This window comes from Drosophila gunungcola, unplaced genomic scaffold, assembly GCF_025200985.1.
Source record: "Drosophila gunungcola strain Sukarami unplaced genomic scaffold, Dgunungcola_SK_2 000001F, whole genome shotgun sequence".
Taxonomy (NCBI): domain Eukaryota; kingdom Metazoa; phylum Arthropoda; class Insecta; order Diptera; family Drosophilidae; genus Drosophila; species Drosophila gunungcola.
Window position 1 is genome coordinate 5,221,276 of NW_026453197.1, and position 19,486 is coordinate 5,240,761.

Here is a 19,486-nt window from a genome sequence, read left to right on the forward strand (position 1 = left end):
ACATTCCCATGCAGTTCAGATCACAGAAATCAATGACAGAGACTGAGAGGGGCTGCTGGAAAAGAAGCGGCAGAAGCAGGGTAAATATCCTTCCACCGGCTTCCGCCAGGTCCTTTGCCAACCTTTTGGTCAATATGCTCACTAGGCCGACAGACGGAAAATTTGAGTCGGCGAGTGAGTTTCTCTTCATGCATGATTTACTGTCCGAGCTATTGGTCTGTCCTTCAAATACAGGGTGCTGGAAGTTTTTCTTTAAGGGAAAACAACATACATTTGAAATTTAAAATGTGTTCTTTAGCGGTTTAACCTTAAAACAAAAACGTATTGTACTGTTTAGTTCCAAAAAATAAATAAGACTAGATTTTTTGGAAAGCACAAACGTGGTTAAAATTTCATTGGTAACGTTCAGAATCTGAAAATCTATTATTTAAGTACTCATGTAGGTATATATGTGCAACTTTGTAACAGAGTGTAATAAAAAATTTATATTTTCATCGGGTCTTGACTACAGTTCCCAAGTAAATTCCTAATTGCAATTATTTTCTTTATTGGTTTCATGCATAAATGAAATGATTTGGGTACAATAAAAGCCAACTAAAAATATGTTTCTTGAAAATGTATAGAGTTCAACGACCAAATAGAACACCCTATACAGACCCTTTACCCATATTCAAAAGGCACTGAGATAACTCAAAGGCTGAGGCTTTTTGATCGAAAGTATTTTCCTAATCGGTTCATTGGTCAGAGCTTGTATGCCTTATAACCCACATATCATTAAAGATACTCAACTGGCGTGTTTAAGCCACAAGCTCTCGACCATCCTCTGCCTTAACCCGCCCACATATCTCTCGTTCACTTTTATCTAAATGAGTTTGCAAACAAATCAAATCAAAATCATTGCGCACATTTGACCCGTCGAGTTCTGAGCAAGAGAAAAATAAATAAATAAGTAATTGAGTGCAGTCAACAATAAAAATGAATTTCTGTTTGTTCGGTTGCGTGTTGTCCGATTACAGTGGAAAGACAAACAAATATAGACGTAAGTGTTATCCAGTACCTAGATGGATATAGAAAAGTTGGAAGAGTTGGAAGCGGATGCTGAAGCTGAATTAGAGGAGCCCACAAAACTTGCCAACGGGAAAAAAACGAAGAGCAGAATACAACTTTGCTGGCATACAGGAATCGGAATCCCTACCGTAAGCCACTCCGTATCCCCTTTTTGTACCGCTAAGTGCGCTGTGGCCATCTAGCAGCCCACTCGCCTCGTTTTGGCCATAAACTTTTTAAAGTTCGCAATTCAATTTCAATTTGCCCGGGCCAGTGTGTATGTCGGGATCAGATCCAGCGGAAATGGGAATAGAAACCATCAAAGGTCACATGTATACATCAAAAATACACATCCACACAAAAATTGTACGAATAGTCATAATAATAACATCAACAGCAGCTGCAGTAGCTGAATCAGTTTTCCAAACACGTAGCAAGTGTTTCAGGGGGTGAGTTTGGACTAGAGTCACGTTAGTGGGGATGAAGTGTCGACTGAGGGCCATCAAAATCGTTGACCAGCGCATAAATTTGATTTGTGTTCCATAAAACAGAGAAAGTAAAAAAAATTTAACGTATACGCAGCGTGTGACAACGGAATGAAGATTGATTCCGGATGGGTGGTGAGAGATATGAAATGGAGGGCTTGGCTTGTCCTTTTTATGGGTCTTTTTTGTATTCACATTGTTGTTAATTTTAGCTAGTTCACAAGAATAAAATATGATACATTTTATCTATACAAATAATTTGGTTTGTTTGATATATTTTTTTAAGAGTGAATGGCTTTTTAAAATTAAAAATTTTGTTTAAAAATGTTTGTAATGATTTTGTTTTCAATTTGTGGGTCTGTAAGACTGAAGAGATTAAATCTATTTAAGATATCCTTTTAAAGTTTAGCCATTATAATTATCACCATCAAACTTAAACTTAACTTTATGGACTTGTGAAAGATAAACATCAGTTCTGTGTCTTCAGACTATACAACCGAAAATTCCAACTAAGTTCCTTTAACATAATCCCTGAGCAAGCAATGAGACCACAAAATACACACTTTTGCAATCAGAATGTTTCTAGACATTCCTCGCATTTTCTCTGTTTGAACAAAAGCCACCAAAACTTGCCTGCATCTCCGTCCATTCCGTCTTTCAATTACGCGGTGCCAAGTTTAGTAGATTTTTATCAGCGCCCAAGAGGAGAAAAGTAGGGCAAAACTGCGGGCAGGGCAGTAAACAAGCTAAAGCCCAAGTAGTGCCGCACTAACTTGGTCGGCACGCCCCTAAAACACAATTCTCTAGCGTGTGCGATGGCAATGAGCGACACACCCAGCAATTCCAGCCCAGCAGTCCCAGATCGCATCCCTTTTTATTTTTCAGTTCGCCCACAACAAGTTGGTTGGGTAAAAATCGAAAAAAAAAGGAGCAAATTCAACGCAGAAAGTTTTTCTTTGTCGCGTAGATTTTCAGATAAATTGCGGGAGACTGGTAATAGCAAAACTGTCTATGGACATTATAAACTTAAATCCCGATAAAGACATTTGGCGAGGGCGAGGACGGGGACGAGGACGAGTCAAAAGTGGCCCGGGGCTGCAAATTATGCAAATGGCCAGCTAGCAGTCAAAGGCAAGTGATAAGCTCAGGGATAAACTGGTTTCTCAACCACCGACAGACCGTACATAATGTGCCAAACAATGTTGGCAGTACCAGCTTAATGGGGGCGATTCCTTTCGTCCAGGTGGTAAATTCAATAAGCACTTTCGCTAAGTGCCCAGCCAGTCATGCCGCCATTGTGCGTGGCAAAGTTCCGCTCGCTGCAGCTGAGAGATTTCCCCGCATTGCACTTTCGCATCCAGAAGTTTTCTTTAAATTAAATTCACACGTAAAGTAGTAAAGTAGCAAGAGAGAGGCCCAACGTTGAAAATAAAAGCAAGGACCGCCACATCTTTGGCACGTTTCATTCAGGTTCAAGTCGCCGTCGGCGAAAGCCATAAAATGTATCCAAAAAAAAAGGAACCGAAAGGCCATAAAAAATATCACCTGCTGTGTTATTGTTTTTCAGTTCTTTGCGCATTTCTGCTGGCCGAAGCAATTTTCCTTAGGGTTTTCCAGCTGGCTCGGGACCTGAATAAAAGTCACCGATGATTGCCATAATAATTTATATCGAGCATGGAGGCTGTCGGTCCGACACAAGGTGGTTTTGGTGTGTGGAGTGTTTTGGTAAATTGATAAGAATATTGCTTATGCTGGAGAGCTTGGGAGTGCGCATACGCTGCGTATACGTTATGTGGCTATGATTGATGATGCTACTACAATTTCAATTAGGTTGCGGTCCGCCCGACGGAAAGATGAACTCCCGTCATGCACGATATTTTTATCCACCCATTGACGTGGGGTTATATATGGTTGTGCATTTGAGATGTAAATGAAATGGAAAAAAATATTGTGAATATTTGTTCGAAAGCACGCAGGCATTTGGACGAAGCAATATAATATGCCTTTTGAGCTCTTAGAAAGGTTAAATTCGTTTAAAATGTGCTTGGGCAAAACTTTGTAGGAGTGCTAGTCCTTTGTAAAAAAGCTGTATTTAATTTATTCCGTTTTTTCCCTTGATTAACTGCGACAAATTAAAACAGTCCCTCGTTTTTTTTTTGATCCCCCATCAGCTTAAGCCCGAAACGTGTTTTTAACACCATAGACAATCCATTGAAAATAGTTTTTTACTCTTTTCTGCGAAATGTTGTCACTCGCCACGAGAAGAGGCTTTGGCGTTGGGCCATGAAATGTAAACATTTCTATTTTATTTTCCCTTTTTCGGGCCACCCTAGGGTGTAGCCGCATTCACACGCCAATCGAGCTGCTTGTTTTTTAAATTACATTTTTTGTTTCCTTCTCTGCAGTTTTGGGCAAATGAAATAAACAAAAAGTTCGTTATCCTCACTGCCAGTCCACGTGGTCGAGTGAGTAGGTGCGGAGTGGCTGGGTTTTCATTCACTATTCCAGCGATAAAATAAATATGAAGCCAGCAATGGATTGGGCAAACAATAACCGCCGGAATAGATATGGCCACAGAGAGTACAAAATGTTTGCCTTCTGGCAGTATAGGGAGTGCAGCGGGTTGGGACAAGCTCTCACTTCCACTTTCACTTTCATCACTCGCACGTTTTGCGGGGGAAATGGATGCTCGACGTTTGCGTTTCAATTTCCGTTGATTGAAGTTGCCAAATGACTTGCCAAACACCTGGCCAGGCCAGAAACAGGCCCAGATCTTTGCCTAGTCGGAGGCTGGAAATTGAGAGCAATCAGCTGCGGAAACGATGGCAATTAAATTGAATGCCAGCGCCATTAAAGATGAGAGGCTCCAGCGGTGTTATGGATGGAAATGGATATTTATTTTGGCCTGTTCTGAACGTACTTATCCTATCTGGTCTGAGCGTTTTATGAGCTCGTCAGCTGCCTCCGGTGATGGCAGCAAGTGTTGAGCTGAAAAACTTTCGGCCTAAGTAGTTTCATTCGATTAACACAGTTTTAGCCACAGAGTTAAGTTAGTCTACGCTCCGGCTCGACTAATAAATTTTTAATTGAATTCTAAGCCTTCACTGAGGCTAGAAAACCTGTAAAATTTCCCGTCACCATCTTCCTAACGATTTTCCGTTATGGTAACATTTCAATTTCCCAGGTTCTGTGTGAAAAATTAATGCCAAATTCGAAACAAATTGCAAAAGGCGGTGGCAGAGTGTTGAATGTGACAGCGGCAGGCAGCGACAGGGACAGGAAGTAAAGGATGCCAACAGGATGTCTAACGTTGACGCAGAACAGCTATGGGGAAACTAATGAGCGGGTAGTTATGGACATGCTGGGTACCCTCGTATACTCTACTTCGGGCCGATTTCTCAATGTCAGGTTGAAAAATAAAAGTTGGCGCACTTATCGTTGTCATATTGTTAAAAAGCTTTAAGTCAGATATACTCAAACATTATATTACGATAGTAAATGTTTTCGAAAACGCATTTTATCTCATTCTCAAAACTTAACTAACATTGCAAAATTTGTAATATTATTTTTAATGATATTTTATACATATTTTCATAAGACTCCGATTCTTATAATCTATAAAAAATTAATATAAAATGTTTTGATAAATTAACTTCCCAGCTTTCATTGGTGAAATAACTATGTCAACTCAATGAAAAGTGCTCAACAGCCAAGAAATCGTTAAATATTAATTTTGTTTTCCTCAGTTTTCTTCTTTTTAGTACTGCAATTTAACAGCATTTTTATGTCACGGCTTAGACAAGCTTAGAATGCCATTAAAGACTTCGACAGACAAGCTTCCGAAAGTCCTGTATACCCCTGCATCTTTTGTTTGACTTGGTGCAAAAACGTTTTTGCCAAAATATGCCCGCAAACCTCAACAGAATTTTCAGACAGGCGGGGTTGAAGTTAGTGCCGAATCCACTTGTACACTCTTCACCCGAAAAAAAAACCAACATTCACAACCAAATAATGTATGGCTGTGCGTGGGTCCAAAAGGCTGGGTTCTGCTTGGTTCATTTCGGTATGGTTTGGTTTGGTTGGGGAGTTCTCATAGTCTGCTGGTGGCAGTCGGTGGCAGAGCATAAAATCAATGTTGCCAGCAACAACAGCATTGGCAGGAAGAGTGGTAAGAACGGGAAAAATAGGACGAACAGGACAAACAGGATGGGGAGCAGCGACATCTTGTCAGGGCCGTCACCTCGATGCCTAAGGAATGTTTTCCGCCCACAAGCCGACTTGTTTCCTTGTTTCCCTACAGGGGCCCCTTCCTGGCCCACAAGCAGTTTAAATATATAAGCGCTAATATTGACAAAGCGTAACGCAACAAAGAATTCCACTCGGAGTCCCTCCGTCGGATCAGCATTTTGCATTGTTATCCCTCGCAAGCTGCCACAGCAGTCAGCTTTTGTCGAGGGAACATAAATTAAATGGCCAAGGCAATAAAAACCAAATCAATTTGAGCGTGAAATCGATTTTCATTTTTCTCCCACTCGCTTGTTGCTCGCCATAAGGATTGCCAGGATGGCCAGGACTGCCAGGACCTCCGGCGAAAATCGATAGATTCTCGATTGCAACAGGTACGACTGGCCGGTGGAAAGAACCTAAATCAACGACCCTGTCATGGTAATGGCGCTGGTCATGCCCGATCCAAGCCCAATCGCACCATCGTTTACTGCCTTGATTAATGTCGCTCTGCGGAATGGATCGGCGGATGAAAGGTGTAGAATGGAATGTGCACTGCGTCGGGATTGGATTTGTACTTTATTCCCTTGTCCTTTTTGTTGTTGCTTTAAACTGCAATCAAGGTGCAGAAAGTCCTCGATTCGATTACCTGTACGGTGTCGTTGATTGTGCAATATTCTTGAGTTACAACGTAACGAAAGGAATCATTGAGAGGACAGACCACACTGAAAGCGTACAAATTTTTCAATTTTAACAGAATAATAAAAAGAAGGTAATAAAAATATACAAAAAAAAATCTTTTAATTAAATCTCATTAGTTAGGAATGCCTAAAGAACAAAAATTAATATAAATAATAAAAACATTGCCTTGAAAATCATTTTAAAATAAGTAGAATGTGTATTTGGAAAAATTGTATTTAAGTTAAGCCTCTTCTTCCAGTAATAATACATTTGGAATAATACTAAAAAATAATAACATGTTCTCAATCTTTTCAATTTCGATCAGGCCTTACTTGACCCAGTTGATGGTAAAAGACTCCCAACTGATTACGGTTTTACTGAATAATTTTAAATTTAAAATTGATTTTCAAATATTTTATGGAAGCAAATCCCTGTCACACAAGACAGAGAAAAGCAACCTTATATCGTCGCCTAACTGGGAAATCTCCGTTGTCATTATTTTTAATTTGCGCATCTGTGACATCAGTCAGCCAGGAGGCCAGCTGCAGGACCTGAGCTTAGACCACCGTCCAGGACCTCTGGTTGCAGACTGGCCTGCTTTTCCCACACTCGCAGCGTTGACAAAGCAATTTCCGCCGACTGCAAAGTACACAAGAAGATATCGACGACGCACAGTGCAGCAGTACGGAGAAAACTGTTGCAAAAACCCAATTTGCTATAAACGCTTAAAAAATACGTTTATCCACACAGTTATGAATCGCCGCATTTCTGTTTCTATTGATTTTTGTATTTATTCAGTGTTAAATACAGTGTTAATTCAGATTGATAAGTTTTTATATATTCACTACTTTTCAATTATTAAAAAAATTTAATTAGTTAATTGACTTTTAAACGATTTTTTTATAATTTATTTATTTAATATGTATGCTTGCAATTTTAGCTTCTTAAGAAAATTAATTAATGAAAATATTTGTTGTGTAATAATTAAAAATAAAACGTCAAAATAATATATAAAATTGACATAAAATGAAGACACTGTGCGAAAAGTGAAATAACACCAAGGAACAGGGGTGAGTCGAGGTGCAAGGACGCAGGATTGGGTTCTAAGTTGGGCAGTGCTTCCTGTCAGTTGCACTGGCTGCTCACTTGTGTGTCAGCTCCGCCACTGCCACTTGTGCATACATAATCAACAATTAAAGATTAAAACGCCACAGACAAAGTTGGGCCTGCAGGCAGGCTTATTAATAAAGGGGTCCGAAGAGTGGCGCACATGCTGCCAAGTTGGCCGGACTTGGGAATTTCTTCAGCTTTCTTTAGCTGTCCCACTGGTGACACTCTTAATTGCATTACGCCCTGTGGAAATTGCAAAGCATGCAGCCGAGGCCCCGCACTCCCTCCCCTTGCAATTTCAAGTTTTAATTGATGGCACACAGCTGAGGCTGAGGCTGAGGATGAGGCATTGTAATCAAGGATATTTCCAAGCAATTTCCTTTGAGAGTTGCACTGATTGTCTGACCATAAATAAAACCGGCCTGACATCATTAAAAAATGCTAAGTGGATCGTGTGTCGTCGATACAGATACATCGATGAAACAACAGATGCATTTCATTAACACGTCACGGCCTCAATTAAAAAAATATTTACGTCTGCTCGCAATTTATTTTCCATTTGGCAACACAGAGTGTCAGTTCGATATCAAACGATTTGCATATCGCAGATGATTTCACGGAGATTTTTGGGACATAAACATCCACGCACACCCATTCAGAATTCGAAGGAAATCCTCTTCAGTCAGCAAAATCTGTTTACATATTCGCCTCCTGGGACTTGGCAGGATTCAAAGTTGCGTGCCGTATCAAAGTTGTCTTCTTGGCATTTCACTGGAGAAAGTGGGACACAGGGTTGGGGCAGTAAGACACACTTAACACCTCGGCACGTGAGTTTCCAATTTCGGCGACAATTGCTATGCCAACACACGTCTGCCCAGGTAAAGCATCGAATTTAATTCAACAAAAATGGCGAGAGCAGTCTTTCAATCTATATTTGCCTTCATGTGACGAATTTAACTTTGGGATTGAATTTAGTGAGAGTCTATGAATTAAATTAATTGAAGATATACAAATTCGTTTATTTTATTTCAATTGTCATGGGGTAAAATGTCAAAATAATTTTTTTTTTCTTTTTATTTCTTAAATTAAATAAAACATAAATTTAAAGTGTTTTGCTGAATATCCATTTAATTTTGGGTAATAAGAGATTTGAGAAGCTGAGAGTTTCTACATTAAAAGCTTACTTTTTCGATTTAAACACTTTTCAGCAATTTTATTTTATAAATTCAAAATACTCGTCCAACAACAAAACTCTGTGTTTAGAGAAAACATGATAAATTCTTTGGACATAAGACAAATTATTTATCAACAAAGTTTTGTTGCATTTTTTCGAGATTTCAATAACCATTTTTGCTGTTTAATGAGGTGCTTGCAATTTTCCCTTCTTTTCGCGTCTCATGCTAGGGACTATAACCAGCTTATTAAATTGCAATCAATCTTTCGCTAGAACGCGACGCACAAGTCGAAGAAGCGTCATCGTCGGTTCACATTGAATTACCAATTTCACCGACTTGGCTGTGCTGTGGCTGCAGCGAATCGATAAGGAAAGCGAAAACAAAATCGAACGGGGGCGAAGGAAACACCTGGCCAATGTCAATCGATGACCTTGCACACAATGCCAGAAGTGCATCGAGGGGACAAAATGGGGTTTGGCACGTAAAACAATGGAAGAAATGCCGAAATAACACATTTGCTATTCTACACAGACACTTGTTGACCTCGTAATTGCTTTTGTTATTCCACCTTTGATGAACACCGGTAAACAAAGGGATTTCATTTTCATTTCGGACTTAACTTTGTTAGTTTTGACAAAGGACTTGTTTATAAAATGTTTTAAGCTTTTTATTTTAGAACCTCAAGGAACAGCAAAGCAATACAAAACAGCAACTAAACAAGTTGTAATACCATCCAAACATTTTTGAAGCCAAGAAATAAGTTTTATCTGAATTGTTGGAAAATTAAAACTGAAGAAGCCACTTTATTTTTACAACTTGAAACATATTATATTCTAATCTCATAATTGCTTTTGTTATTACATTTTCAATTTACTCAGGTAAATAGGAGATTTATTTCCATGGCAAAATGCTAAATGGTTTTTATTTTAGTTAAATCATAATTAACTCAACATTCAAAAAGTCACTAAAGTTTTTTTTTTTATATTACTCAATTATTTTAAAAACCAATGATAGTTTTATTTAATATTCAGATAACAAAAAACAAACCTTAAAAAGAATAAAAGGACCACAGGAAAAAAAAAAAAAAACTTTATTGAGTTAAAAAAAACTCTTTTTGAGTATGGACATCCTATGAATAAATAATTGAGTTGCAGCAAACATATATAAAATAACCTCTAATTCACTTTTACATACAAATGTGGTCGATTTTATCCGAAGGCAATGTTGTTTACTTACCTATTGTGTAGGTGGCACCATCCACCGTGAATGTGGCCGCTTTGCATTTATTAAAGAACCGCGAGGCGAAATCCAAAGCAGAATTTTTCAGGCTCGACGATACCCGGCGGATGGGTGAATCGGGACAGGAACTGGGGGACACCTGCTGCTGCAACAGCTGCTGCGGCGCCACCACCCCGCTGGCCACGGTGTTGTCCGAGGTCAGCCGTGCCGTCAGCACTGCTGGTGCCACCGGTGTGGCTCCTGGCGCAGGAGCAGGAGCAGGAAAAGGAGCAGGAACAGGAACAGGAACAGGACCTCTGCTCATAACAGGTGTGGCTGTTCCGGGGGCCAAACGGCGCGGCGCATTCGACAGATTCAAATTGGACATTGTGTGCACACTCGCGCGTCTCGTTTCCCTTTTGCTATGTCGATTTTTTCCTCCGGCCCAGGTCACTTGATAACACTCATTTTGACTGGACACTGAACAAAGGTCAGGGTATCAATTAGGCACCTGCTCATCCGAACAAAATTGTTATTGGAGAGTTATGACCTTTGCCAAGCCAATTTGTTGCAATTAACGTTTGGAAATTGAAAGGCAAGCAAAAAATTTGTTTGCCTTGGACGAGGATTGCAAGCGAACTTTTGGGTCGCAAGTAAAATTTGAAAAATAAACCATTCTTTTAGGATTTGGGAGGAATTTGTCCTTAAGCGCAGTTTTGAAATATATTTCAAAAATTTATTCCAATAAAATGTAACATAATTGTATTTCTTAAGAACGTATTGAATTAAAAAAAGTATGTAAAATAATATAAGTTTCAGTTCTATTAAACTGTTTGGGCCATTCAATGATTATATTTTCTTAAAGTACAATTGTTATTTCAGAAGTTTAAATGCGGGCCTGAACACTTTCGGTTTTCACAACTGGAAATATTTGTGGAGTCGCCGCAGGCATGCAAACAAAACCCAATTTCAATTTGAAACATTTAATTGAGCAATAAAAAACGTCCGAATGTCTCATTTCTAAAGTTAATTGAAATTTCGAAAATATTTTGCCGTAATTGCAATTCACCAATGTGTATCTGTGTGTGTGTGGGAATGTGTGTTAATGCTTCTGTGGGCGGACCAACAATAGATCTGTATCAATTTATTGGGCAACCCTCTTGGCTGTAGTTCTGCCACAGTTTTAATTTGCTTTCACCAAAAATTTAAGCAACATTGCAATTACAACTGTGACTGTGGGAAAAGCAAAATTCTGCAAAATGAGTGTCCACACACAAACATGTCTCGAGTGCCACCGAAAAGCAAGCAAAGCGGCAACGATGATGATCAACGATAATGCTGATGGAGATGATGATTGCAGTCAATAAAAAGGGAATTACCCAGGCTGAACCGACGTTTTGCTGGGTGGCATGTGGCACAGGTTAAACGTACGTCGAGAGGGGTTAAATGGGGGTCGGGGGAATTGAAGGTACTTCGGCATTGAGTTGATGACTTTGCCGCTGTCTGTCTGTCTCTGGCATATTTCTGGCCCTCTAAAATGCGACGAATTAAAGTAAATTGCTTGGAAATAATCACATCCAGTGCGGCACCCACACAAGCCTAGATACGCATAGACACTAGTACACACCCACACACACACACATACAGGCGAAGCGAGGCAGAAACAGGCAAAACCGCCAGACAATGAGTGGATGGCTTTCTGCGGCTACATTGCCCACCGCCTATCAGCCAGCGTTTTGTGATAATGGCATTCAAATGTATACATTAGAGGTTTTGCTGTTTTCCCGCTTATCGCGCTACGGAAAAGGCGCCGGGAATTGCCACATCAAATGCCACAAAAAAAAAAAAAAAACCAGAGACCAAAAACCAGAGACAAACAATGGCAATAAAAATAAATTCAAACGCAGATGGGTGACTATCCATGAAATGTGCGTTGCTAATGACAGAGTACCGGAATAATTCTCTACACTTAAGCTCTTTTCAAAGGATTTTAATGCGCCAACCAGTGGTTAAACTTTCAACAGCGCACAAATCATAATCCACATAGAAAACCACTCAACTTTCTGTCCCGCTTTTATCACTTTGTCTGCCTGCCTTCAATTGGTTTTTATCAGTTCTGTTTCTCATTCATTTACGTGCGAGAAAGGATGAAGAAATTGTAATATTACTTTGCTATATAGATACTTCTGGGCTTATTATCAGTCTCATTCGCGTGTGTACCTTTGTTTATGGCGTGTTAACACCCTGAAAGATGGACTCAATGTCTCGGTTCCGATTCCGGCAAAAAATAAGGGTGAGACTTGGATTATGGATTTTTCTGGCCGAATGTTTTATGTTATATTTCAGTACACGGAACAAAAATGCTACAATATCAACTGTCAATGCAGACTAAATAATATTAATTAAGAAAATTGTTAGTCCTAATTCGTTTTGAGATTTAATTAATAAAATATTCACAAATTTTATGACATATAGCATATCTCCAAAAAGAAAAATGTTTTCATGGTCGCAGTTTAAATTCTCCACCCAAAAAGAAAAATGACCTAAACTTATTTGTTTTTCTAAAATTTGTGCACATTTTTATACCCTTGCAGAGGGTATTATAATTTCAGTCAGAAGTTTGCAACGCAGTGAAGGAGACGTTTCCGACCCTATAAAGTATATATATTCTTGATCAGCATCACTAGGAGAGTCGATCTAGCCATGTCCGTCTGTCCGTCTGTCCGTCTGTCCGTCCGTTTATATGCAAACTAGTCTCTCAGTTTTAAAGCTATCTGCATGAAACTTTCCCAAAAGTTGTCTTTCTATTGCAGGTAGTATATAAGTCGGAACGAGCCGGATCGGACGACTGTAGCATATAGCTCCCATAGGAACAATCGGAAAAATAAATGAAAAAAAATTATAACTTTGCTGTTTTTTAATTTTTTGTTTAGTTCTTCGACATATAGTAATGGTAAAATATTTCCGATTTACGGTTTAAATTTCATCAAAATCGGACGACTATAGCATATAGCTCCCATAGGAACAATCGGAAAAATAAATGAAAAAAAATTATAACTTTGCTGTTTTTTAATTTTTTGTTTAGTTCTTCGAGATATAGTAATGGTTTAATATTTCAGAATTACGGTTTCAATTTCATCAAAATCGGACGACTATAGCATATAGCTCCCATAGGAACAATCGGAAAAATAAATGAAAAAAATTATAACTTTTCTGTTTTTTAATTTTTTGTTTAGTTCTTCGACATATAGCAATGTTTAATTATTTCAGAATTATGGTATAAATTTTATCAAAATCGGACGTCTATAGCATATAGCTCCCATAGAAATAATAAAAATATATAAAATAACTATCTAATAATTGAGCTGCAAATAATCATAGTTTCAATGTTTTTTTTTAGCACCTACTCAAGTAAATCATAATTTAAATGTTTTCAAAAGTATTTAATTAATGCAATAGCTGCAAGGGTATATGAACTTCGGCTTGCCGAAGTTTGCTTTCCTTCTTGTTTTTGGTGATGTTAAATATTCAATATCTGAGTTAAATATTCAAAATCTATTCAAATGGAACTTTAATTTTTTTTTGTGCAAGTGGAGAGTTATAGTTGTGTGTTTTCCAGCGCATTCACTTAATTTTTTGTTCGCTGGGCCATACTAATTAATACCTTTGGGCGTTCGTCGTGCATAGGTGTGCGTGCCCACAAGTGTGTGTGCGAGTGTATGGGTGTGTGCGGCCATGTTTGCAGATAAATTGCGATGCTCAGTGGCTTGGATAAGCAGACCGGCTTTAATTTGGTAAATTAATTCTGAAATATTTAGGTCGCAAATATCCAACCCCCGCGGACACACGCCCCCCGCCCGCGAAATCCCAACCCCTTGCACAAGGTCACGGCGTGAGGAAGCTCGTCGCAGATAAAAGACTGAGCCATGTATATGTATCGAACAAAGAGCGCACAAAAAACGGAGTGGGCGCCAGTTCAAACTGAAGAGAATGTTGGAAATTTAAGGATCCCAGGATATGTAAGGATACAAAGAGGGCGGCTGTTGGCAGCCTTTGATTTGCGCCGAGTATAATCAACTCAGTTGGAAACATTTTCGCGTTGAAACTGAAAAGGAAACTGCCGGAAGAAGCAGATATACTGAGCTAAAAAAAAAAAAAAAAAAAAAAAAAAAACAGGAAAAACGACCCGCAATGGACAAAGGCAAATTGTTGAGGCCGGGTACCCAGAAATATATATATGTGCGGACATAAATAAAAATAAAGGGCAAGCAAATGTAAACTTTGGGTAAATTTTGCGGCTTAAGGACAACAATTGGCTGCTCATTTCCTTGCACTGGGCAACAAAAGCCAGACGGCAGCGACTTTTGAACTTCTAATGAAAATTAATCAAAAATGTTGGGCGGCCTGTTGGCCTGTTTTGCCTAAATACGATCAAAGACCTATGCAAATTGGTTTAGTTTTTCTTGTTTTTTTTGTCGCTTCGCTCGTCATTTCCTGTTGCTCAGTGTAATTTGGGAGTTGTGTTTCCACTAGCCAACCAACACCAACACCTGAAAAGGGTTTGCTAACCCCAGTTAGATCGACCGAGCAAAAGGGTCGGGTCAAGCCAACGGAGGGGACTTTTGTTTCAGGTTGGTGGGTCATATCATGACCGTCGAGTTAAGTGTTAATCCGCTTTTGTTATTGTTTGGCACACAGCGGCATCAGGATCAGGTGTCCTTCGCCGGGTGGCGTTACGCTTCTTCTCCTTTGGGTTACATAATTGTTAATTTAAAGTGTGTTTAATGCGAAATTTAGTTATCCTTATGCCCCAATTGCCGGCGACCTCGTCGTCCTAGTCCACTCGAGCATTAAGCTGTTAATTTATCGAGGGGTAGAGCAAGACAAAACCAACAAATTGCTGGGCAAATATTTGCTGTTAGCCAGCGATTTGTTTTGGCTTCTATTACGGCCAGCTATCAGCCAGAAGGGCAACAGGTTCTGAACGGACTCAATGCAACAAGTTGACTTGGCCAGCCACTCCAATCCCAGCGCAATTTTCCTCTTTCCTCCTCGCACACATATACTAAACATATATATATATTTTTTTTTTTTTAGCAATTTCCCGAGTAATTAAAATTGCCACTCGAATCACTTTTTGCAGGCAGCAACTTCACTTGGTGGCACCCGAACTATGCATACACACAGGACACCAGCGCAGCCGAAGGACGACAACTACGAGCGCGACAGCAGTTCGGCGGAAATGGAAATGGCAGCCCCGATGGGAGGCACTTCCTGTTGCTCTCGGCTGGGCGTATTACCTTCCGGCAAACGTGTTGCCAATCAACTGACTGGCTGCAAATCATGTCCTTGCCTTCAGCTGGCTGCCGTTCACGGAGGGAAGAGCAGACTCTCAAGAGCGGAAGCTCCTCGAAAAGAGCACCAATAAGCGCCGATAAAAGCTCTGGGCTTAGCAAAAAGAGAGGAAACCCGCCGAGGAAGAGAGTCGTGGCAATGAAACCAGAAGCCACTGTTTCAGTTGTTTATCAACTGACATGAAAATTCACAATTGGCTAATTATAGGAAATACAATTTAAACGCCTTTGTTTATTTACATTTTAGTTGCATCTTTGCTTAAAACAGAACAATTAATTTGTGTGCATACATTTACTAATTAATCCAGACCAAATATTTAAATTCATCAAAATATAAGTATATCAGTATCTAGATAATTCGGAAACTGTGATAAGGTTCTTGAAATATTTTGATATGATTTTATAACCAATTCTTTATACACGTTTGTATAGTTTATTTTATTTTAAATTTTTTTTATAGCTCAAATATATTATTTGTCTATAAATTCTTTAATTGATTATCTAATAGATTTTTTATCCAATATTAAGATTTGCCAGAAAATATGTATTTTAAAATTGAAGAATACGCTTAACTATGAAGAATGCGAATTCTTTTAAAACTTGGCTTATTATTTATTAAAAGACAGACAGAAAATTTTTTTTTTAATTTAAAGCTATTATTATAAAATGTAACATGTTTTGAAATATTTATATGGTTAAAGAAATAAGCAATTAGTACAAGAACTTACCCAACAAATCAAAAATAAATGCAAATATTTTCAGCAATCACATCCGCTTTATTTATAGAACAGCCCTCCGTTTTTGATAGTAATTCACATTATACACCTGTCTATTAACATATTTCAAGCACTCTCCCTCTCCCCACATATCTTATCATCCAGAATAGCCTTGAGTTTTCTATTGATTAACTATGTGCGTCTGTTTTTGCTTATCTCCTGCAACAGCTGATTAAAAAGGACTCGTACCTCACTGTATCTCTTAACTCTCAAAGCTTTTCACCACAAAAAGCTCGTATACTCTCTTATACAGTTTTTCACTGCCTGCCGCAGGATGGCGCTGTAAAGGCTCCGACGGAATGCCAAGCTCGTTAGGAAAGAATTTGGCGGTAAATCTGAACGCATCGTTTTGGTTAGTCCTGGCACCAACGATATATTGACAAATGGCAGGCGTAACGCAGACGAGTCGTATGTAATTTATAACGCCAATGCAGACACGACAAACGACCGAAGACAGCCAAGCCAAGCCATATACAAAAAAAGGACAAAAAGTTTGGGGTCTCCCAAACATTCTGCAGGTGTTTAGTTATTTATGTCTTGTCACACGGAGTCTGCACTTCGCATGCGAAAGACAAAACAAATGCTCCGTGCTGAGTGCGTGCAGACATCACCGGAATGGGTGTCCCCAGCTTAGCCATAAAGGATTTGACCCAATCCCAAACATCTTTGCCTCCTCAGCCACATTGTCGCATTTCTCACATTTAAACCGCTCTGCAAACGCTGAGCTGCGAGTGCCGAAAATGCTCGAATAAAACCATTTATTGGGCGGTCGTATAAACGAGATTTGAGCAGCTGCCTCAGCAAAGTAAAGGAATGTTCATTTACAAGCAGACGTTTGTTGCCTATCGGGATATAATGTGACTGCTAAAATATGCACCGCACTAATTGAAAAAGTTGTCTGGGGGAGCCAAGTGTTTTGTGATCCATAATTAAGGATATGACTTTGAATATTTGTGCAGATTGCATCGTTTAATTGAAAACTTTGAAATTTAATTGCCTTTTCGAAAAGCTTTTAACAGATTTTCAAGAAACTCTAACTTTCATAGCCCGAACTTCCCAAACTCGAAATCTCTGCAGGACGACATTATTGGCAGAAAAACGTATAAATACAGAATCTTTTATGCGACTATTCATAACTCAGCGCTATGTTTTATGATATTAAAAATATAAGTATTCGAAGACTTGGAAAGAATATTGGCAATTTATTTTAAAACTAACTTAAAGTGTTTCCCTATTATTAAAGGACATTTCTGTCAAATTTAAAATTGAACTTTTTAACTGCCATCTAATAACTTTTTATGAATCTTTCCAAGCCAATTTCCTCTGTTTCAGTCTTTTAAATAGGAAATTTCACGGAAAATTAAACAATAGTTCAAATTTCTGCTTCCGAGTATCACCGCCCACTTGCCCGCTTCTCTTAAAAATTGTGGTTGACGCTGGCCATATATCTAGCTGGATATCAAGTCTCGCATGTTGGCCACAAGTCAAGTCGAGTCGAGTCGTGTGGAGTGGTGACTGCTCGGTCTCAAGCTGTGCTGTCTGCTCTGCCTCCTCTGCTTATGTATTCCACTAGACTATCATGACATTTGAATAATGTGAGCACATTTGGCATTTTATTTTATCATCAGGCATTTGCTGATGTGCTTACACATCTCCCCTCGCTTCTTTACAACAAAGGAAGCATCATCCTCTGATGAAATTAAACTGCTCTCGCCGCCCTTGGTCCTTGACTTGAGTTGCTCAGCTTTTATTTGCCTTTACTATTAAATTCTCATTCATTTGTCTCATCATTTCGCTCACGCCCACAGGGCGGATGAGGAATGGGCCGGCCATTTTCCTTCCTTCCTTCCTTTCTTATTTTTTTTTTCTTTGCTATCCCATCAAGGGCCGAAGTCTAATTACAGCTTTGGCGAACTTTTTCGTTGTTGCTGCCGTAAAAGTGAAGATTGCAACAATTCTTTTTTAGAGGGCCATAATTTTCGGTAAACTTTCCAATTAGAAGGTTAAGTATACGCAGCGTAGGCCAGACACAATTTTTTCTTTGCATGGCAAAAAGTTTTCCAGCTGCTTGTTATTACTACCGCCACTGCTTTGCCTTGGCCCGTTTTTCATTCGTCAGCTTCTCATAACAATGCATTTAAATTTTGATTGCAACCATTAAAATGCAAGCGCTGCTCGACGGTTTCCGCCCACTTACCACCCACATGGCATCGCATAATGAGCATTTCACGCAAGTCCCGCAAAGCGCAAGGTCACCCAAGGACGACATCACAATTGTTGCTGCTCTCCACCGCCTGTTGTTGCTGCTGTTGTTGTTGTTGTTGTTGTTGTAATTGTGGCCGCCCTTAGTTACTGCTGCCGCTCGTGTTTTTATAATTTGCCACAATGGGGACGAGAGCAGCAGCCCCAACAGCGACAGCCGCAGCAATTAGAGCTCGGAAAAACGAAAACAAAACAATCCCGAAAGAGGCAAAAAAAGCGGAAAACAAAACTAAAACACGAAAAATGTGCAAGACAAATTGCCATGCCAGCTTGAGCCAGCCAAAAATAATGTGAAAAGACAACATGCAACATAGTAAGTGGCCAGAAAGTTGCACAATCGCCCCGAGCACTTAAAATAAAAATAATAAATCAATGAAAAAAGCGCTGAAACAATATGCATTTTTTTAAATTGTTTGTTGACTTAAAGCTGTTTTTCTTTAAAGTCGAAATGCTAATGAATAAATAAATAACTTATATTTTGATACATTTCTTGGAGCTGAAAAGCAATGGTATATTTTTATGAATGTCTGCGACCATAAATAAAATATTGAGAAGTTTTCAGTTATGAATTTTAATTTAATAAGCCAAATAAAAATCATTTAAATAAATGTGGTTTTGGTTACAAAAAATTAAACACAAAATTTGCAATGCAAATTTGCCATCCAAACTGGAATTCTTTTTGCTGAATTTTAATGTAAATTAATTAAAAATTCAATTTTAACATACAAATTCATAATTCCTGTAGACAACTATCAGCGATAATATTTAGTTGTATTCAATTCAGCATATGCTGCCTGTGGACATTAATGTTATAAAACTGTTACCCATTTTTAAGCTTACAAAATTTCCTAGAAATAATAATGACCACATTAAATTTTCGTTTTACTCGAGTTTCTGTGGGAGCCAGGCAGTTCCTGAACTCAGCGAACATTGCCAACGCCCAGATTATTTTCCTTTTTCTACTTTTTCCTCCAGCCGACAAGTACATCAAAATAGTTTCCCCGAAATAGAAGAGCGGAAAAAGTGGACCGCAACAGGCACTTGTAAATTGTTTTTGAGCCGAGGCAGAAAGAAATAAATCAATAAAACTAAAGCATGGTCAGGCATAAAATGTTGTCGAGGCTGCCATGAGAAACTCTTGGGCCGAGATGTGG

General features: G+C 38.9%; 1 protein-coding gene across 4 annotated transcripts in view; it reads right to left on the bottom strand.

Moving 5' to 3' along the window:
• LOC128262736 (dual specificity calcium/calmodulin-dependent 3',5'-cyclic nucleotide phosphodiesterase 1) overlaps positions 1-19,486 on the bottom strand; it is a 111,625-nt gene that overhangs the window by 87,288 nt on the left and 4,851 nt on the right. Inside the window, exon 1 of one of the 4 annotated variants that reach the window (XM_052997194.1) lies at positions 9,959-10,447. The exons of 1 other annotated variant lie outside the window; for it this stretch is intronic. In XM_052997194.1, coding sequence (XP_052853154.1) covers positions 9,959-10,328 — 370 coding nt within the window. In that variant the 5' untranslated portion in view covers positions 10,329-10,447. Of the gene's footprint in view, positions 1-9,958; positions 10,448-19,486 lie in introns of those variants that run through there. 2 more of the 4 variants (XM_052997195.1, XM_052997198.1) reach the window with 2 other exon arrangements.